This window comes from Pseudorca crassidens, chromosome 11 (genome assembly GCF_039906515.1).
Source record: "Pseudorca crassidens isolate mPseCra1 chromosome 11, mPseCra1.hap1, whole genome shotgun sequence".
Classification (NCBI taxonomy): Eukaryota; Metazoa; Chordata; class Mammalia; order Artiodactyla; family Delphinidae; genus Pseudorca; species Pseudorca crassidens.
The window spans coordinates 24,313,013-24,331,431 of NC_090306.1; the positions used below are offsets into that span (position 1 = coordinate 24,313,013).

General features: G+C 39.0%; 1 protein-coding gene across 8 annotated transcripts in view; it reads right to left on the minus strand.

The window, feature by feature from the left end:
* Window positions 1–18,419, minus strand: part of TMTC1 (transmembrane O-mannosyltransferase targeting cadherins 1) — a 264,804-nt gene that overhangs the window by 9,162 nt on the left and 237,223 nt on the right. For 6 of the 8 annotated variants that reach the window (XM_067696054.1, XM_067696052.1, XM_067696055.1 and 3 more), the window contains 6 exons: window positions 14,407–14,509; window positions 11,889–12,024; window positions 11,143–11,287; window positions 10,085–10,222; window positions 8,574–8,696; window positions 1,953–2,030 (listed from right to left, as the gene is read on the minus strand). In XM_067696054.1, the coding sequence (XP_067552155.1) occupies window positions 1,953–2,030; window positions 8,574–8,696; window positions 10,085–10,222; window positions 11,143–11,287; window positions 11,889–12,024; window positions 14,407–14,509 (723 nt within the window). Of the gene's footprint in view, window positions 1–1,952; window positions 2,057–8,573; window positions 8,697–10,084; window positions 10,223–11,142; window positions 11,288–11,888; window positions 12,025–14,406; window positions 14,510–18,419 lie in introns of all 8 variants that reach the window. The other 2 variants (XR_010932307.1, XM_067696053.1) reach the window with 2 other exon arrangements.

Consider the following 18,419-nt stretch of genomic DNA (forward strand, 5'->3'; position numbering starts at 1 on the left):
TTAAAGCAATGGGTTCACTTGTTAATCTGAAAGAGTTCAATAAATGTACTATTTTCTCTTTATTTCCAGACTTAATGAACACTCTTGAGTGCATTTATTGTACTTTATCTAATTAACAATTGAACCCATTTCTTTAAATGCAGGTGCACTCCATCTAAAAACATATTAAGTGTATTACCTGAAAGTGCAACTATTTAATATATTATTTAAATATTTAAAATTATTACATTACTGTTTTTAAAAGTAAGTTCATTCTATGTTTCCCAACTAGATACTGCTGGACACCCTAGAATGTCATTAAGATCAGAGCTTGGTTTATTGGGCTCTGATAGATGTCATGACTGGATTCGCCATCAATGTTCCTCTATTAGATCAAGGCTAATAGTTGCAGAGTAACTATCCCATTATCCCCTCCCATCTGTATAGTCATGGATCACCTTTTTGTTTTACTGTGATTCTCAGAGTGAGCAGTTCCCACTTAATCGTAAACCCTATTTAGCCTTTGTTTAAATTCTAATCACTATCTTGCTATTTTGTCAGGGTAAAGACTGATAGAAGCTTGAAAATAAGTTAGCTAAACAAGAGTGATCCTTTCAAAACATGTCAGACCATGGCATTTCTCTGCTCAAAGTCCTCCAAGGACCCCAACTTGCTTGGCATGAAAGCTGAAGACTTTACAATTCCTTTCAAGGCCCTGCATCATCTGGCCCTGTGACCTCTCTGACCCAGCTTCTATCATTTCCTCTCACTTGCCTTCTCCCTAGTCTTCAAATACACTGGCACACTCACACCTCAGGGCCTTTGCACATGCACTTTCCCTATTTTGCCAAGTGGCTTGCTCCCTTCAGATCTCTACTCAGACATCACTTTTTAACTGAGGCCTTCCCTAACCACCTCAGTTTAAAATTTCAGTTCTTACCCCCAGCACTCCATATCTTCTTTCATTCTTTTATTCTCCATAGCACTTATAACCATCTGATATATTCTATGTATGTATGTATGTATGTATGTATGTATGTATGTATGTGTTTATTTACTTATTGCCTATTTCCCCCTAACTAGAATGTTAGCTCCATGACGATAGAAATTTTTTTCACTTTTTTTTTTTTTTGGCAATACCCAGGCCTCTCACTGTTGTGCCCTCTCCCATTACGGAGCACAGGCTCCGGACGCACAGGCTCAGTGGCCATGGCTCATGGGCCCAGCTGCTCCGCGGCATGTGGGATCTTCCCAGACCGGGGCACGAACCCGTGTCCCCTGCATCGGCAGGCGGACTCTCAACCACTGCACCACCAGGGAAGCCTGACGATAGAAATTTTTGTCTTATGTGTTAATTGCTGTATTGTTGGTACCTAGAAGAGTACCTGGCACATAGGATATTCTCTATAAATGCTTGTCAAATGAATTGGATGAATGAATGAATGCCAGTGAATCTTTGATTTCATTATAGACAATAGTCCTCCAAGGGTAATTTTTAATTATTCACTCAAAGGTAGCTTTTTCTTTTGAGAACAAACAAACAGCCTTGTTCTTCAGTAGGTTAGGGAATAAAAGATACATTAAGTATAGGAAATAGTAATACTTTATCTTGACAATGAGTTAAGCCACAGGAAAATAAGCTACATCAGCGTAGCGCCAACAGAATTTTACTTCATATAGCAGATTTTCTCTGCTCTGTGATGATATTTAAGTACATATGATTTTCTTTATGATAAACAAAATCATGAAATCTAATTTATATATTTATTTTTTAAATGGATTCATGATATTCAATATTGAGATAATACAAAGTGAACATAAAACTGTCTAATTACATTTTTGAACACCTATGTTTTCAGTATTCAATTAATTCAAAGAGGAAATTAACAATAGTTTCTCAATCTTTTAAAAGAGAAGAAAGAGAAAATACAAAGGGAAAACCTGGTTCACATGGAAGTGAATTATTTTCTTACCTTGATGTGCTGGATTCCACCCATGTTCATCCAGGCCTGTGCTTGATCTGGATTTAATTCCACGGCCAGTTTATAGCTCTAAATACATAAGAAATATCTTCAGGCTGGGAAACGAGAACCCATCTTTAACACTACAGATTGTGGAAACCATTTTCTTCATATGTGGAAATCAAAATGCTTAATAAAATGACCAGTCATCCAGTTCACAGATGTCCCCTTTATTTCTATTATTTTTCTAAGTTGATGATGATTCTAAAGTGGAGGAAACTGAAATGTGTAATTTCCTTGCAGAACTAACCTCTGGACTTAAAAAGGCTGAAGGCGCCTGCCAGGAGTCCAGGTGATTTCTATTACAGTGCATCACTTCCCACTGGCCTCGATCTGCAAGAAAATGGTGCTCTTTGGCCTTTTTCACTATAAATGGAGTTTGTAAGAAAATTTTTTTTATAATCACAGAATCTTAGAGTAGTTTCTGAAACACCTTATATCTCTGACAAAATCTGATATGATTATTCAGCCCATGCTTAAATTCTTGCAGAGACTGGTGTTCAGTATCTCTTTAAGGACATATATTTTACCAGGGGATAATTTTAATCGTTAGAAAGCCTTTCGTTTTCTTCTGCCTTATAAAAGGTCTTCAAATGTTTGAAGAGAGTTACTTATTTCTCAAATACTTTTTTTTGGTCTGAATAACATGTATCCCATTAAATGTCAGAGCTGTGAGGTATATTTTTAATATTTTGCCTGTTGTTTTGCATCAAAGGGCATGCTCACCACTGAGTCATGATTTTAAGAGTGGTCACCTTAAATAAAACTAAAGGCTCAGCTGAAGCACGAAGAACTACAATCCTGCAGCCTGTGGAACAAAAACCACATGCACAGAAAGACAGACAAGATGAAAAGGCAGAGGGCTATGTACCAGATGAAGGAACAAGATAAAACCCCAGAAAAAAACTAAATGAAGTGATGATAGGCAACCTTCCAGAAAAAGAATTCAGAATAATGATAGTGAAGATGATCCAGGACCTTGGGAAAAGAATGGAGGCAAAGATCGAGAAGATGCAAGAAATGTTTAACAAAGAACTAGAAGAATTAAAGAACAAACAAACAGAGATGAACAATATAATAACTGAAATAAAAAAATACACTAGAAGGAATCAATAGCAGAATAACTGAGGCAGAAGAACGGATAAGTGACCTGGAAGACAGAATGGTGGAATTCACTGCTGCGGAACAGAATAAAGAAAAAAGAATGAAAAGAAATGAAGACAGCCTAAGAGACCTCTGGGACAACATTGAAAACAACAACATTCGCATTATAGGGGTCCCAGAAGGAGAAGCGAGAGAGAACGGACCCGAGAAAATATTTGAAGAGATTATAGTCGAAAACTTCCCTAACATGGGAAAGGAAATAGCCACCAAAGTCCAGGAAGTGCAGAGAGTCCCATACAGGATAAACCCAAGGAGAAAAACGCCGAGACACATAGTAATCAAATTGGCAAAAATTAAAGACAAAGAAAAATTATTGAAAGAAGCAAGGGAAAAATGACAAATAACAAACAAGGGAACTCCCATAAGGTTAACAGCTGATTTCTCAGCAGAAACTCCACAAGCCAGAAGGGAGGGGCACAATATATTTCAAGTCATGAAAGGGAAGAACCTACAATCAATATTACTCTACCTGGCAGGATCTCATTCAGATTCGATGGAGAAATCAAAAGCTTTACAGACAAGCAAAAACTAAGAGAATTCAGCACCACCAAACCAGCTTTACAACAAATGCTAAAGGAACTTCTCTAAGTGGGAAACACAAGAGAAGAAAGGGACCTACAAAAACAAACCCATAATAATTAAGAAAATGGTAATAGGAACATACATATCGATAATTACCTTAAACGTGAATGGATTAAATGCTCCAACCAAAAGACACAGGCTCGCTGAATGGATAACAAGACCCATGGGGCTTCCCTGGTGGCACAGTGGTTGAGAGTCTGCCTGCCGATGCAGGGGACATGGGTTCGTGCCCCGGTCCAGGAGGATCCCACATGCCGCGGAGTGGCTGGGCCCGTGAGCCATGGCCACTGAGCCTGTGTGTCCAGAGCCTGTGCTCCGCAGCAGGAGAGGCCACAGCAGTGAAAGGTCCATGTACCGCAAAAAACCAAAACAAACAAACAAACAAAAAACAAGACCCATATATATGCTGTCTATAAGAGACCAACTTCAGACCTAGGGACACATACAGACTGAAAGTGAGGGGATGGAAAAAGATATTCCATGCAGATGGAAATCAAAAGAAAGCTGGAGTAGCAATACTCATAACAGATAAAATAAACTTTAAAATAAACACTGTTACAAGAGACAAGGAAGGACACTACATAATGATCGAGGGATCAATCCGAGAAGAAGATATAACAATTATAAATATATATGCACCCAACATAGGAGCACATCAATACATAAGGCAACTGCTAACAGCTATAAAAGAGGAAATCAACAGTAACACAATAATAGTGGGGGACTTTAACACCTCACTGACACCGATGGACAGATCATCCAAAATGAAAATAAATAAGGAAACAGAAGCTTTAAATGACACAATAGACCAGGTAGATTTAATTGATATTTATAGGACATTCCATCCCAAAACAGCAGATTACACTTCTCAAGTGCGCATGGAACATTCTCCAGGATAGATCACATCCTGTGTCATAAATCAAGCCTCAGTACATTTAAGAAAATTGAAATCATATCAAGCATCATTTCTGACCACAATGCTATGAGATTAGAAATGAATTACAGGGAGAAAAATGTAAAAAACATAAACACATGGAGGCTAAACAATACGCTACTAAATAACCAAGAGATCACTGAAGAAATCAAAGAGGAAACCAAAAAATACCTAGAGACAAATGACAATGAAAACACGACAATCCAAAACCTATGGGATTCAGCAAAAGCAGTTCTAAGAGGGAAGCTTATAGCTATACAAGCTTACCTCAAGAAACAAGAAAAATCTCAAATAAACAATCTAACCTTACACCTAAAGGAACTAGAGAAAGAAGAACAAACAAAACCCAAAGTTAGCAGAAGGAAAGAAATCATAAAGATCAGAGAAGAAATAAATGAAATAGAAACAAATAAAACAATAGCAAAGATCAAAACTAAAAGCTGGTTCTTTGAGAAGATAAACAAAACTGATAAAGCATTAGCCAGACTCATCAAGAAAAAGAGGGAGAGCACTCAAATCAATAAAATTAGAAATGAAAAAGGAGAAGTTACAACAGACACCGCAGAAATACAAAGCATCCTAAGAGACTGCTAAAAGCAACTCTATGCCAATAAAATGGACAATCTGGAAGAAATGGACAAATTCTTAGAAATGTATAACCTTCCAAGACTGAACTAGGAAGAAATAGAAATATGAACAGACCAATCACAAGTAATGAAATTGAAACTGTGATTAAAAATCTTCCAACAAACAAAAGTCCAGGACCAGATGGCTTCACAGGTGAATTCTATCAAACATTTAGAGAAGAGTTAACACCCATCCTTCTCAATCTCTTCCAAAAAACTGCAGAAGAAGGAAAACTCCCAAACTCATTCTATGAGGCCACCGTCACCCTGATACCAAAACCAGACAAAGATACTACAAAAAAGGAAAATTACAGACCAATATCACTGATGAACAGAGATACGAAAATCCTCAACAAAATACTAGCAAACAGAAGCCAACAACACATTAAAAGGATCATATACCATGATCAAGTGGAATTTATCTCAGGGATGCAAGGATTCTTCAATATATGCAAACTAATCAATGTGATACACCATATTAACAAACTGAAGAATAAAAACCATATGACCATCTCAATAGATGCAGAAAAAGCTTTTGACAAAATTCAACACCCATTTATGATAAATACTCTCTAGAAAGTGGGCATAGAGGGAACCTACCTCAACATAATAAAGGCCATATACGACAAACCCACAGCAAACATCATTCTCAATTGTGAAAAACTGAAAGCATTTCCTCTAAGATCAGGAACAAGACAAGGTTTCCCACTCTCACCACTATTATTCAACATAATTTTGGAAGTCCTAGCCACAGCAATCAGAGAAGAAAAAGAAATAAAAGGAATACAAACTGGAAAAGAAGAAGTAAAATGTCACTGTTTGCAGATGACATGATACTATACATAGAGAACCCTAAAGATGCCACCAGAAAACTACTAGAGCTCATCAATGAATCTGGTAAAGTTGCAGGATACAAAATTCATGCACAGAAATCCCTTACATTCCTATACACTAATGATGAAAAATCTGAAAGAGAAATTAAGGAAACACTCCCATTTACCATTGCAACAAAAAGAATAAAATACCTAGGAATAAACCTACCTAGGGAGACAAAAGACCTGTATGCAGAAAACTATAAGACACTGATGAAAGAAATTAAAGATGATACCGACAGATGGAGAGATATACCATGTTCTTGGATTGGAAGAATCAATATTGTGAAAATGACTCTAGTACCCAAAGCAGTCTACAGATTCAATGCAATCTCAATCATATTACCAATGGCATTTTTTATGGAACTAGACAAAAAAATCTTAAAATTTGTAATGAGGCACAAAAGATCCCAAAGCAGTCTTGAGGAAAAAAAAACAGCTGGAGAATCAGACTTTGTGACTTCAGACTATACTACAAAGCTACAGTAATGAAGACAATATGGTACTGGCACAAAAACAGAAACACAGATCAATGGAACAAGACAGAAAGCCCAGAGGTAAACCCACGCACCTATGGTCAACTAATCTATGACTGAGGAGGCAAGGATATACAATGGAGAAAAGACAGTCTCTTCAATGAGTGGTGCTGGGACAATTGGACAGCTACAAGTAAAAGAATGAAATTAGAACACTCCTTAACACCATATACAAAAATAAACTCAAAATGGATGAGATACCTAAAAGACCGGACACTCTAAAACTCTTAGAGGAAAACATAGGAAGAACACTCTTTGACATAAATCACAGCAAGATCTTTTTTGATCCACCTCCTAGAGTAATGGAAATAAAAAGAAAAATAAACAAATGGGACATAATGAAACTTTAAAGCTTTGGCACAGCAAAGAAACCATAAACAAGACGAAAAGACAACCTCAGAATGGGAGAAAACATTTGCAAGCAAATGAACAGACAAAGGATTAATCTCCAACATATATAAACAGCTCATACAGCTCAATATTAAAAAAAACAAACAACCAATCCAAAAATGGGTAAAAGATCTAAATAGACATTTCTCCAAAGAAGACATACAGATGGCCAAGAAGCATATGAAAAGCTGCTCTACATCACTAATTATTAGAGAAATGCAAATCAAAACTACAATGAGGTATCACCTCACACCAGTTAGAATGGGCATCATCAGAAAATCTACAAACAACAAATGCTGGAGAGGGTGTGGAGAAAAGGGTACCGTCTTGCACTGTTGGTGGGAATGTAAATTGATACAGCTACTATGGAGAACAGTATGGAGGTTCCTTAAAAAACTAAAAATAGAATTACCATATGATCCAGCAATCCCACTGTGGGCATATACCCAGAGAAAACCATAATTCAAAAAGACACATGCACCCCAATATTCATTGCAGCACTATTTACAATAGCCAGGTCATGGAAGCAACCTAAATGCCTATCGACTTTCAAATGGATAAAGAAGATGTGGTACATATATACAATGGAATATTAGCCATAAAAAGGAATGAAATTGGGTCATTTGTTGAGACGTGGATGGATCTAGAGACTGTCATACAGAGTGAAGTAAGGCAGAAAGAGAAAAACAAATATCCTATATTAATGCATATATGTGGAACCTAGAAAAATGGTACAGATGAACCGGTTTGTAGGGCAGAAATTGAGACACAAACATAGAGAGCAAACGTATGGACACCAAGGGGGGAAAGCAGCGGGAGGCTGGGAGTGCTGGTGTGATGAATTGGGTGATTGGGATTGACATGTATACACTGATGTGTATAAAATTGATGACTAATAAGAACCTTCTGTATAAAAAAAAAAGACACTTTCAAATGACTGGTAGAGGTATTGTTTTAGGAGTTCAGAGGAAACAAGGTCACTGGGAGAAAGGATGGTCTGGAGGGCTTCCTGAGGGAGGACACAGGCCTGTGTTGGTAGATGAGTGGGAATCTGCAGGGGGTTGGGGTGGTGTGGGCACAATGTTACAGGATGTGTGGAACACCAAAGCTCTTCAGGCACTAGTCCAGCTGAAATAGAGAGTTACTGAAGGCAAACAGAGAGAAAAAGAGCGAACGAGGGGAGAGAGAGAGAGAGGGAAGCTGGTTTGAGGGCAAAATGCAGAATGCTTTAAACATCAGGTTCAAAGTGATAATTCAGAAAATAATGCAGAGGTATTGTCGAACTCCTAATAGCCAAAAACCAGAGGCTCAATTATAAAAAATTAAACTTATTATGTCAATTAATCAGAAAATTCACTCCACAAAACATGGCAACGATCTTAGCTTTTAATGTATATGCTTCATTAAAGATTGAGGGAGTATTAATTTTAATCCATGAATTTAATAACAATTTTATTAAGTCTTTATACCTCAAAAGCTTTGTCAAGAAGGTTCTGCTCTCTTAGTTGATTTCCTTTTGTGAAAAAAAGTTCAGATACAACTTTTGGGTCCTTTGGTTTCAGCTTCAGAGCCTTGTCTATAGCATCAAGTGCCTGTACAATTTAGAAATTAAGACACAATAAATGTAGGTTAGATACAGAAAAACTAAGTTAAACGATAACATCTATACTTTTTGTTTCCTATGTATTAGCTAGTGTGGTGAGTGACAATCAGAACACATTTTTCATTTTCTCTGATGTTCTCATCAAGGAATAAAATAGCCCTGACAAAATAATTTCCCTATACTCCAGGTTTCCTATTTACATTAGTGACAATGAAATGTCCCCGATCACTTTTCAGGAAGGCCGTGTGATCCCATTGAAAGAAAACAAGATCTGAGGTCAGTTGTGTTGCCCTGGCCATGTGTCCATCTGGAGCACTCCAACAGCCTCCTTTTAGGGCCCTGGTGCTCACTCTGCCCCCAGCACCCACTGGCCCACCCTCTGCAGCCAGAGAGCCCTTCAAAGCACAAATCTGATATGTTGCTCTTTTCCTTAAGACCCCAAAGCTTCTTCCAGGAAAAGGAACAAAACCCTTGCCCTGGTCCCAAGCCTTGGGGTTGAGTCCCCAGCAACCTTGGTGGCTACATCTCACAGGCGCCCTGCTCCCTCACGCCCATTCCTCAGACAGGCCACTTACTGTTGACACAGGGCATCTGCGTGTGCTTTTTCTTGCCTGGAACGCTATTCACTGCCCCTTTTTGCTTAATAACTCCTATTCATCACTCAGCCCTCAACTTCACATCACTCTGCAGGGAACCTAACCACCCAGACCACTTGGGTCCCCTGATTATATGCCCATTAGGGACCATGCTGCTCTCCACGACATCACTGGGCACAGCTATAATTCCACACTGGTTTTGTGATTACTTGCTCAATCTCTGTCTCCTCTTTGACTGTAAACTCCACAAGGACAAGGGCAATGTTTTTTTTTTTTTTTTTTTTTTCTCACACCACTTTATTCCCACTGCCCACCACAGTGTCTGGCATATAGCAGGCATTCAATAAATATTTTGTTGAATCAATTCATGTATTTACTGGTCATGTGACTTTTAAAATGGAGATAAACAGTACAGTTGCAACACAGGGCCACTGACCTGCCTTAAAGGGTTGTTATAAAGAGTCTATAAAATATCTTTGAGGGAACATGGAAAATGATAAAGCATACAAATGTCAGTGTTTATCATTATCGAGTTAGCTGAAAACAAACTGAGATAATACCACATAAAATCTTCAGACCAAGGATGAACCGAGAAAACAGCGTCTCGAGGGGACATCTTAGGAATCAAGCAGGTATCTGAAAAGTGCCCAGAAGATACGCTCTGCCAACTGACGATGTTCAAGACTGCTCGGCCTTGTGAGCGTGTGGGCTGGAGGGTCATTCAGGTGCACCCCATTTTCTACCTGTGAACCCAAACGACTCCAAGCAGTGTCCTCTCTACCTTGTCGTGCTGCTCCTGCTTGCTGTGGATAGCAGACAACAGGCGATAGCATTCAAGGCACCCAGTCTCCTCTGACACAATGTGATTGGTCATCTTTTCAGCTTCTTTTGTCTGACCCATCACGGCCAAAACCTGAGCCTGCGAAACCACAGTGACTTTGGCTTAGAAGGTACTTGGCTATCACCTTATCAAATAAAGCACTCTTTATCAAATAAAGCATTCAGGAAACACTTCCCACAAAAGTGCTCAGAATCGCTTTGTGACTCACAGAGAAGGCTGACTTACCAGAGTTTATGTTGTTTGTTTCTTTATTTAGGCATGTGCATGCATTTGTGTGTGAATGGCAGGAACATCAAAGCCATTCAGTGACTTGTGCCTTTTTAAAAAAGTTGACTATGTCAAGAGAAATTTTTTCCTATGGTTTCAACAGAACACTGTGTTTATAACAAGATAACAAGTTTGTTTTACTGAAAATCTAAGGGAAAGGAAGAGTAATGATCCAAAAATTGAAATAAAAAATATTGTTGATATTAATTTTCCTGAATTTGATAGTTGTACTGTGGTTAGGTTAGACAATGTCCTTGTTCTTAGGAACTATTTGCTGAAGTATTTAGAAATAAAGGGTATGAGATCTCTAATTCTCAGATGGCTCAAGACAAAATATCATGTATTAATAGTATGTACATGCACATACACATACCTAAATATGCACATACATATGTGTACATATACACATACATACATACATGAGAGGATGATAAACAAATGCATCAAAGTGCTAAAAATTCATCAATCTGGGTGAAAGAGTATATGGGAGTTATTTAAAATTCTTGCAAATTTTTGTAAGTTTGAAATTATTTCAAAACAAAAACTTAATAGCGTTTTTAGGGTCCATGTGTTTGGTGAATGGCTCTAACATTGGTTATATGAATATTCATTAAATGGATATAGTATAGTGTTCTAGTTCCCATTTTGAGGCATACTGACTACAGCTCCCTGTATTGCATGCCATGAGTGTATTTCCTACTCCATTTCCTTTCTTTTGTCCATCTGCTCACCAGTGCCAGGCGGAGTTCCCTTTGGGAAGGCTGAAGGGATGCAGCTTCCCGGTAAATCTGCAAAGCCTCTTCATATCTGCCAGTGTTGTAATATAGAGCTCCCAACGGTGATAATATCTCAGCTTTGCGTGTCACCTGCAAGGCACTGAATTTTGAGAAAACAAATGGACAATTTTCTTCTAACAGGTACATCTCCAAAGGTTGAAACTTAGATTTAGGGACCACTGTACCCGGTTTGAGACTCTGCTCCCACATGGTTGTTGTTTTTATATCAAGAAGAATGTTAAAAAAAGATCACAGTGCCAGCCTCTGACTATAAGCATGTCTCTAGTGACCCACCAATACGCAAACTGAGCCCCAAGGATCTTTCCCATTTATGGTGATAGACTTGTTTTGATGTATGCACAGTTTTTCATCTGGATCCATTTTCGAAATTGCTGTTTGTGGTTTGGGTTGTAGTCCTTAGCTCCAACAGAAAACAATGGACTAACTAAAATGGGAATTAAATTCCAACCTTGGTTTAGCACTATGCTTTAACCAGCAGGCAAAAAAGTCATTAAGTGGGATATCATTTATCCCCAAAGTGCCATTTATTGTACTGTTCTCTTTGGAGAGGAGAATCTGTATTGCCTGCATTGGCAAAATTTGCTAGTATTTTGAAAGCATCTGTTCCAAATAACTAAGAATTTGATGGCCAATTGCAGAGGTCTTAGGATGACTTATAAAGTGAAAAACAGGAACTTTACCGTTTGTACCATTCTTCAGCCACGCTGTTGTCTCCCAGTGACCTGTAGAGTCTCCCCAGGTTCACCATGGCTACATGATGGCTCGGGCTAAGTCTGATGGCCTGTTGGTAATGGGTCACTGCCTTCTCTGGAGAGCCTGTAATCAACAGGTGGTAGGTTGGTAAGAGCAGAACATGCCTTAATTATAAAACACACAGACTTTTTTTTTTTTTTTTTGGCTGCATTGGGTCTTTGTTGCTGCACGCGGGCTTTCCCTGGTTGCGGTGCACGGGCTTCACATTGCGGTGGCTTCTGGTTGTGGAGCACGGGTTCTAGGAGCGCGGGCTCAGTAGTTGTGGCTCACGGGCTCTAGAGCACAGGCTTAGTAGTTGTGGTGCACGGACTTAGTCGCTCCACGGCATGTGGGATCTTCCTGGATCAGGGATTGAACCCATGTCCCCTGCACTGGCAGGCTGATTCTTAAGCACTGTGCCACCAGGGAAGTCCCTAAACACACGGCCTCTTTAATTTCTCTTCTGATGATCTTTTTTTCCTACAGCCATACCAACAATTATTCAGTTTGTAAATGAGCTCACATTTTGGCTTCTCCTTGCCACTGCCTAACTTTGGACCATTTCACTATTCATTTTCACTTCCAAAGAAATTAGTAGTAAAAAAGCAGTAAAAACTAAAACCTGTTTCTTTTATTAAATGTATTATTTTAGTCAAACTGGTTTCTGGCCACTGCCTTAGTTAATATGATGTTTTGAGATTATCAATGATTGGCATTTATGTAAGATATTGTTGCTTCTCATTATACAAAAAGTGGAATGGGCTGTTATAGAAAGAAAACTGTCCTGAAGTAATTTCTGAGGGTCTGTCACAATTACTATACCACAACCTAGTGATTGAGGCACTGCTTTAAAGAAGCAGCATCTTCTGTATTTTGCAAATCTCTTTTTAAATCATACATCTTTGTTTAGAGGGTATTTATTGAATGGGACTTTAAAAATAAAAATAATATCACCTTGCATTTGTGCAATGCATTGTATATTTTAAAACACTAATTAAATGATCTCATGATTTTTGCAGGTATTTTGATCCTATTTAGCTGCCTTTTGATAGCACTTAGTTGCCTCTTGGGATTTAAAAGATATTAAAAAAAATATTATCACTTTACAGATACAGGCTCTAAAGTGCAAAAACATTAAGACACTTGACAAAAATCCCAGGGGAAGTGAGAATAAAGGTCAGGACTACCATCAAGTCTCTCTAGTATGATAAGGTTCCCCAAAGAAGCTTCCTAGTGAAATTATATGTAAGTGAATGAATTGTGGACAAGTCTGAAGCTCTACACGGCAATGGAATGTTTATTACCCACACAGACATCTTCTCAAGTCTACCTTCTTTGAATGCAAGTTTGACTAGGAAGTGCCAAAAAAGACTACGTACGTAGAGGTCTATGTATAGGTCATGATAGGGAGAATTTCAGTAGTATAAAAACAGAATACAGTGGGAGTGGTAGGAAAATATAGAGGGTGGTCAGTGAGATTTTGGGGGACTAGGAGTTGGGGTGGGATATTTTGTTGTTGAAGTAGAAGGAAGAGGGCTAGATCAGGCCAACAGATGGTCTCTTCAATTTTTTGTTTGTTTTTAATCTTTGATACCTAATTTATTATTATGTTGCCAAAGAACCAGCAGGTGGCACTAAGAAACAATTTTACATGTGAAAATGAGGGATGTTTCCTAGGTGTATCAGAATGTAAATTTATGTCCTAAGAAACAGAAGGGCTTCAAATATCCTAGAAAATAAAAACCCTTTTGAGCATTTCATATGGACAGAATAATTAAAATCGAATTTTATTGCAGGGCAGGTAGTCTAATAGTCAACGAGAACAAAGCAGTGTTTTTGTATTAAATTCAAGCATCTTTTCATTCTTTACAAGTATTCATAACATGCCAACAGTATGTGGGGTACAAACCATAAAGAAAACAGAATTCCTGTCCAGTAAAGTTTTACATTAAATAAGGCAAAGTGTATTTTATATAGCACCTGTCCTATAAGGGTACTCTACCAATTATAATGGTACATTTTCTATAGTATGTATCACATAAAGAACAATGAAACAATTTAAGACTTTTTAATCGGCTGTAGAAAAGTATTTACCATCTGCCAGTAAATAGATTCAGAGGCAGGTTCTGCATCATTGTAGAGAACAGTTCATCATCATAGATTTATAAACTTGTATAAATGCTATTCAAAGGAGACTGTTGCTCATTAAATCATCAAGGCCACTTCCTGCCACCTGGGGAGATTTTCTTAGCAATCTGATTATAAGAACCGGCAGATTTTACTGAATTGAGCTTGAAGATTTAGAGAAATGACAGCCCCAAAGTACAATGTGACTGTCAACGGTGTGAGCTTCCAGCCAAGCCCAGTGAGTTCTACTTTTGAGGCATTATTGGCGTGGTTGCCATTTAGCTTGATAGATAATATTATCTCATCTCCACAGAACAGGTTCTCTTTAATCTCGCTTACCAGTATCAACTAGGAAAACTCCATAGTTGTTGTGTAAGTCTGAGCTATCTGGGCAGTTCTTTATTCCAGCCTGGTATATTTCCTCAGCTTCCTTAAACCTCTCCTTTAAAAGAGAACAAAGAAAAATACATGAGAAAGTTTTTTTAAAAAATCAACAATAAACTGAATAATGGAAGTGGGAAGAGCAGAAAATAATTTACTGAGCATCTGTTATGCAACAGGCGCCAAGATCAAACACTATGTTTTTGTTTTTTTTTTCTTTTTTGCGGTACGTGGGCCTCTCACTGTTGTGGCCTCTCCCGTTGCGGAGCACAGGCTCCGGACGTGCAGGCTCAGTGGCCATGGCTCACGGGCCCAGCTGCTCCGCGGCATGTGGAATCTTCCCAGACCGGGGCACGAACCCATGTCCCCTGCATCGGCAGGCGGACTCTCAACCACTGCACCACCAGGGAAGTCCAAACACTATGTACTTTGAATTAAAGTCAGTGCCAACTGCACACATACCAAAGACTCATACTTGTGTTTAGCTCCTTCAGTGCAAACCAGCTGACGTTTACTAAGAAGCAGTATCTGGAAGGATTAGCCCTACAGTTGGAAAAAGCCTCAAAATGGATATTTGAATGGGATGCCCTCCACCCCAGTAACTCTCTGGACGAAAATACGTGTGATCCATTCATATAGGAATGCCTTCCGAGGTGGCAATCTCACTGGGAGATAGGGAGGCCTGGCTATTTGACACAGCTGCATTTGCATAGCTAGCTCTCTTACCTATATTGTATGATTTATTTGGGGAGGTTTTGGGGAAGGAAGTGGGAGGGGAGGCTGAGGTTGATTATGGGAGGGGTTTGCCTTATCCTTTCTTTACTCTAAATATTTCTGTAGTTCACCAGACCATTCGTTACTTCCCATATCACCCCGCCCTTTCCACCTCTGAGCTGTTCCCTCCAACAGGAATATAGGGCCCCTCAAAGGCACACCTCCAACTCCTCCCTTTGTGGCAAGGCCCAGATCAATTGCCACAGCCTCAGTGGATCTTTTTCTAGTTGTTTTGCTCTTCTACTCTAACAATCCACTTTAACACACTTCAATAATTCTGAATTCGTTTTTAGGCACATTTTCCACAACCATCTGAGATTGTCATGTCACGCTTTCTTTTACAATGTATAAGGTAACACCTAATTAATGAATCAAATGAAATGAAATCACCCAGGTTCTAACAATTACTCACAAGTAAACCATTTCCTAGTTTCCTAGTACGGCTATGAAGGTCAGGTGAAAGGCAATGGTTTGGCATAAATCACAAAGCAACTTTTCCTTTCATGTGCTCTGATCATGGACACCGTCCATAATTTTATCAGAAGTTACTACTACTAAGCATTCAACCAGACACATGAAAAGAGAATGTACAGCATCATTCTTCTCAGACCTGACACCTTGAGCTTCTGAATAAAAATGCCCTGAGTGCTTAGCAATAAGCCAAGAAGCCTAAATCTGATTTGACTCAGAAAGGCGAAGACACTTGACTCCTGTGGAATGACCAATGCCATCTCTTCAAATCCACATATTTAAGTACCATTTAGGGAACAAAGTGTGGTTTGAATTTGGCAAATTCCTCTTATTTGAATTACAAATCCATAGTCTAGCAAAAATGGATTTCCATGTTTCTAAAAGTGTGTTTTCCAGTTGCCAAGCTCAACAAACTGTCAAACTCAAAAGAAAATTAGAGATGAAGGAAAAATCTCAAAATGTCTTCTTTCAATCTACTGAAGAAAAGAAAAACTTTCTGAAGGTATCACCCACTGTAGATCTAGCAAATTGGTGAGTGTGCATGCGTGTGTATTAAATGGAGACGGGCAAGACACAAATTACCTAAGACTCCAATCGAAGTAATAGAGAGTACCATTGCATATGTATTCATTTACGCTTTCATTCAGCACATGTTTTCTGTAATTGCTATAGAAAGCATGGCATAGTAATTAAGAATTGGGCTGCTGTATGGAGGTTCCTCATAAAACTAAAAACAGAGCTGCCATATGATCCAGCAATCCCACTCCTGGGCATATATCCAGACAAAACTATAATTCAAAAAGATACATGCTGGGGCTTCCCTGGTGGTGCAGTGGTTAAGAATCCATCTACCAGTGCAGGGGATGTGGGTTCAAGCCCTGGTCTGGGAGGATCACACATGCCGCCGAGCAACTAAGCCTGTGTGCCACAACTACTAAGCCTGCACTCTAGAGCCCGTGAGCCACAACTACTAAGCCTGCACTCTAGAGCCCGCGAGCCACAACTACTGAGCCCGTGTGCCACAACTACTGAAACCTGCACGCCTAGAGCCCGTGCTCTGCAGCAAGAGAAGGAATGAGAAGCCCGTGCACCGCAACGAAGAGTAGCCCCCGCTCGCCACAGCTAGAGAAAGCCCGCGTGCAGCAACGAAGACCAAATGCAGCCAAAAATAAATAAATAAAATAAATAACTTTATTTTTAAAAAAAGATACATGCACCCCTATGTTCATAGCAGCACTATTTACAATAGCCAAGACATGAAAACAACCTAAATGCCCATCAACAGATGAATGGATAAAGAAGATGTAGTGTGTGTGTGTATATATATATATATATATATAATATATATATATATATATAATATATAATGGAATATTACTCAGCCTTCAAAAAGAATGGAATAATGCCATTTACAGCAACATGGATGGACCTAGAGATTATCATACCAAGGGAAGTAAGTCAGAAAGAGAAGGACAAATACCATATGATATCACTTGTATGTGGAATCTAAAATACAACACAAATGAACAAAACTACAAAACAGAAAGACTCACAGACATTGAGAACAGACTTTTGGCTGCCAAGGCAGGGGTAGGGGGTAGGGGAGGGAAGGAATGGGAGTTTGGGATCAGCAGAGGCAAACTATTGTATACAGGATGGATAAACAACAAGGTCCTACTGTAGAGCACAGAGAACTATACTCAATGTTCTATGATAAACCATAATGGAAAAGAATATATAAAAAAAGAATGTATATATATGTATAACTCTACAGCAGAAATTAACACAACATTATAAATCAACTATACTTTAATAAAATTTTAAAAAGAAGAATTGGGCTGCCAGTGCTTGGCTACATGGATTGGAATCCCAACCCCACCATTTACTGTCCTTGTGACCTTACTTCCCCTCTATGTACCCAAGTGTAACAAAGGGATAAAAATAGTACCTATTTCAGAGGGTTGTTCTGAGGATTAAATGGATTAAAACAGGTGAAGCCCTGAAAACAATGCCTAGCAAATAGTCAGCACTTTGTCATGTTAGCCTCTATTCTTTTTTTTTTTTTTTGCGGTACGCGGGCCTCTCACTGTTACGGCCTCTCACGTTGCGGAGCACAGGCTCTGGACGTGCAGGCTCAGCAGCCATGGCTCATGGGCCCAGCCGCTCCACGGCATGTGGGATCTTCCCAGACCGGGGCACGAACCCGTGTCCCCTGCATCGGCAGGCGGACTCTCAACCACTGCACCACCAGGGAAGCCCAGTCTCTACTCTTATTACTACTACTAGGAGTAGTATTTCATGAGCACATTTAAAAACAGATGGCATTAGTGTCAAACACTAACACTGGTCAAATGGTAACACAAGAAACTCAAGATTTTTAGGAACTGATTAACTAGTTTAGGATTAGCCAGGGTATTTTTTTTTCTGGTTGCCTCTAAGAAATTGTTCATTGACCTCCATATCAGAAGACGATTAAGAAAAATTAAAAGGAAGAACACCCAAGTTAGTTTTTTTTTTCTCATATGGAGTTAACTAAAGAGATTTGATGGGAAAGGAATTTGAAACTGTAGGCTAAAATGCCACGTGGACAGCGTTGTGATGCCTGACGTGGCCTCAGTAACGCCAGGGCACCTGAGCTCTAGAGCATCTGTATTTACCTCTTTACTACACTGCTCACATTGAGTTGTATTCCTTAGTTCATTTGTCTTTGAGCTCCTTAAATAGAT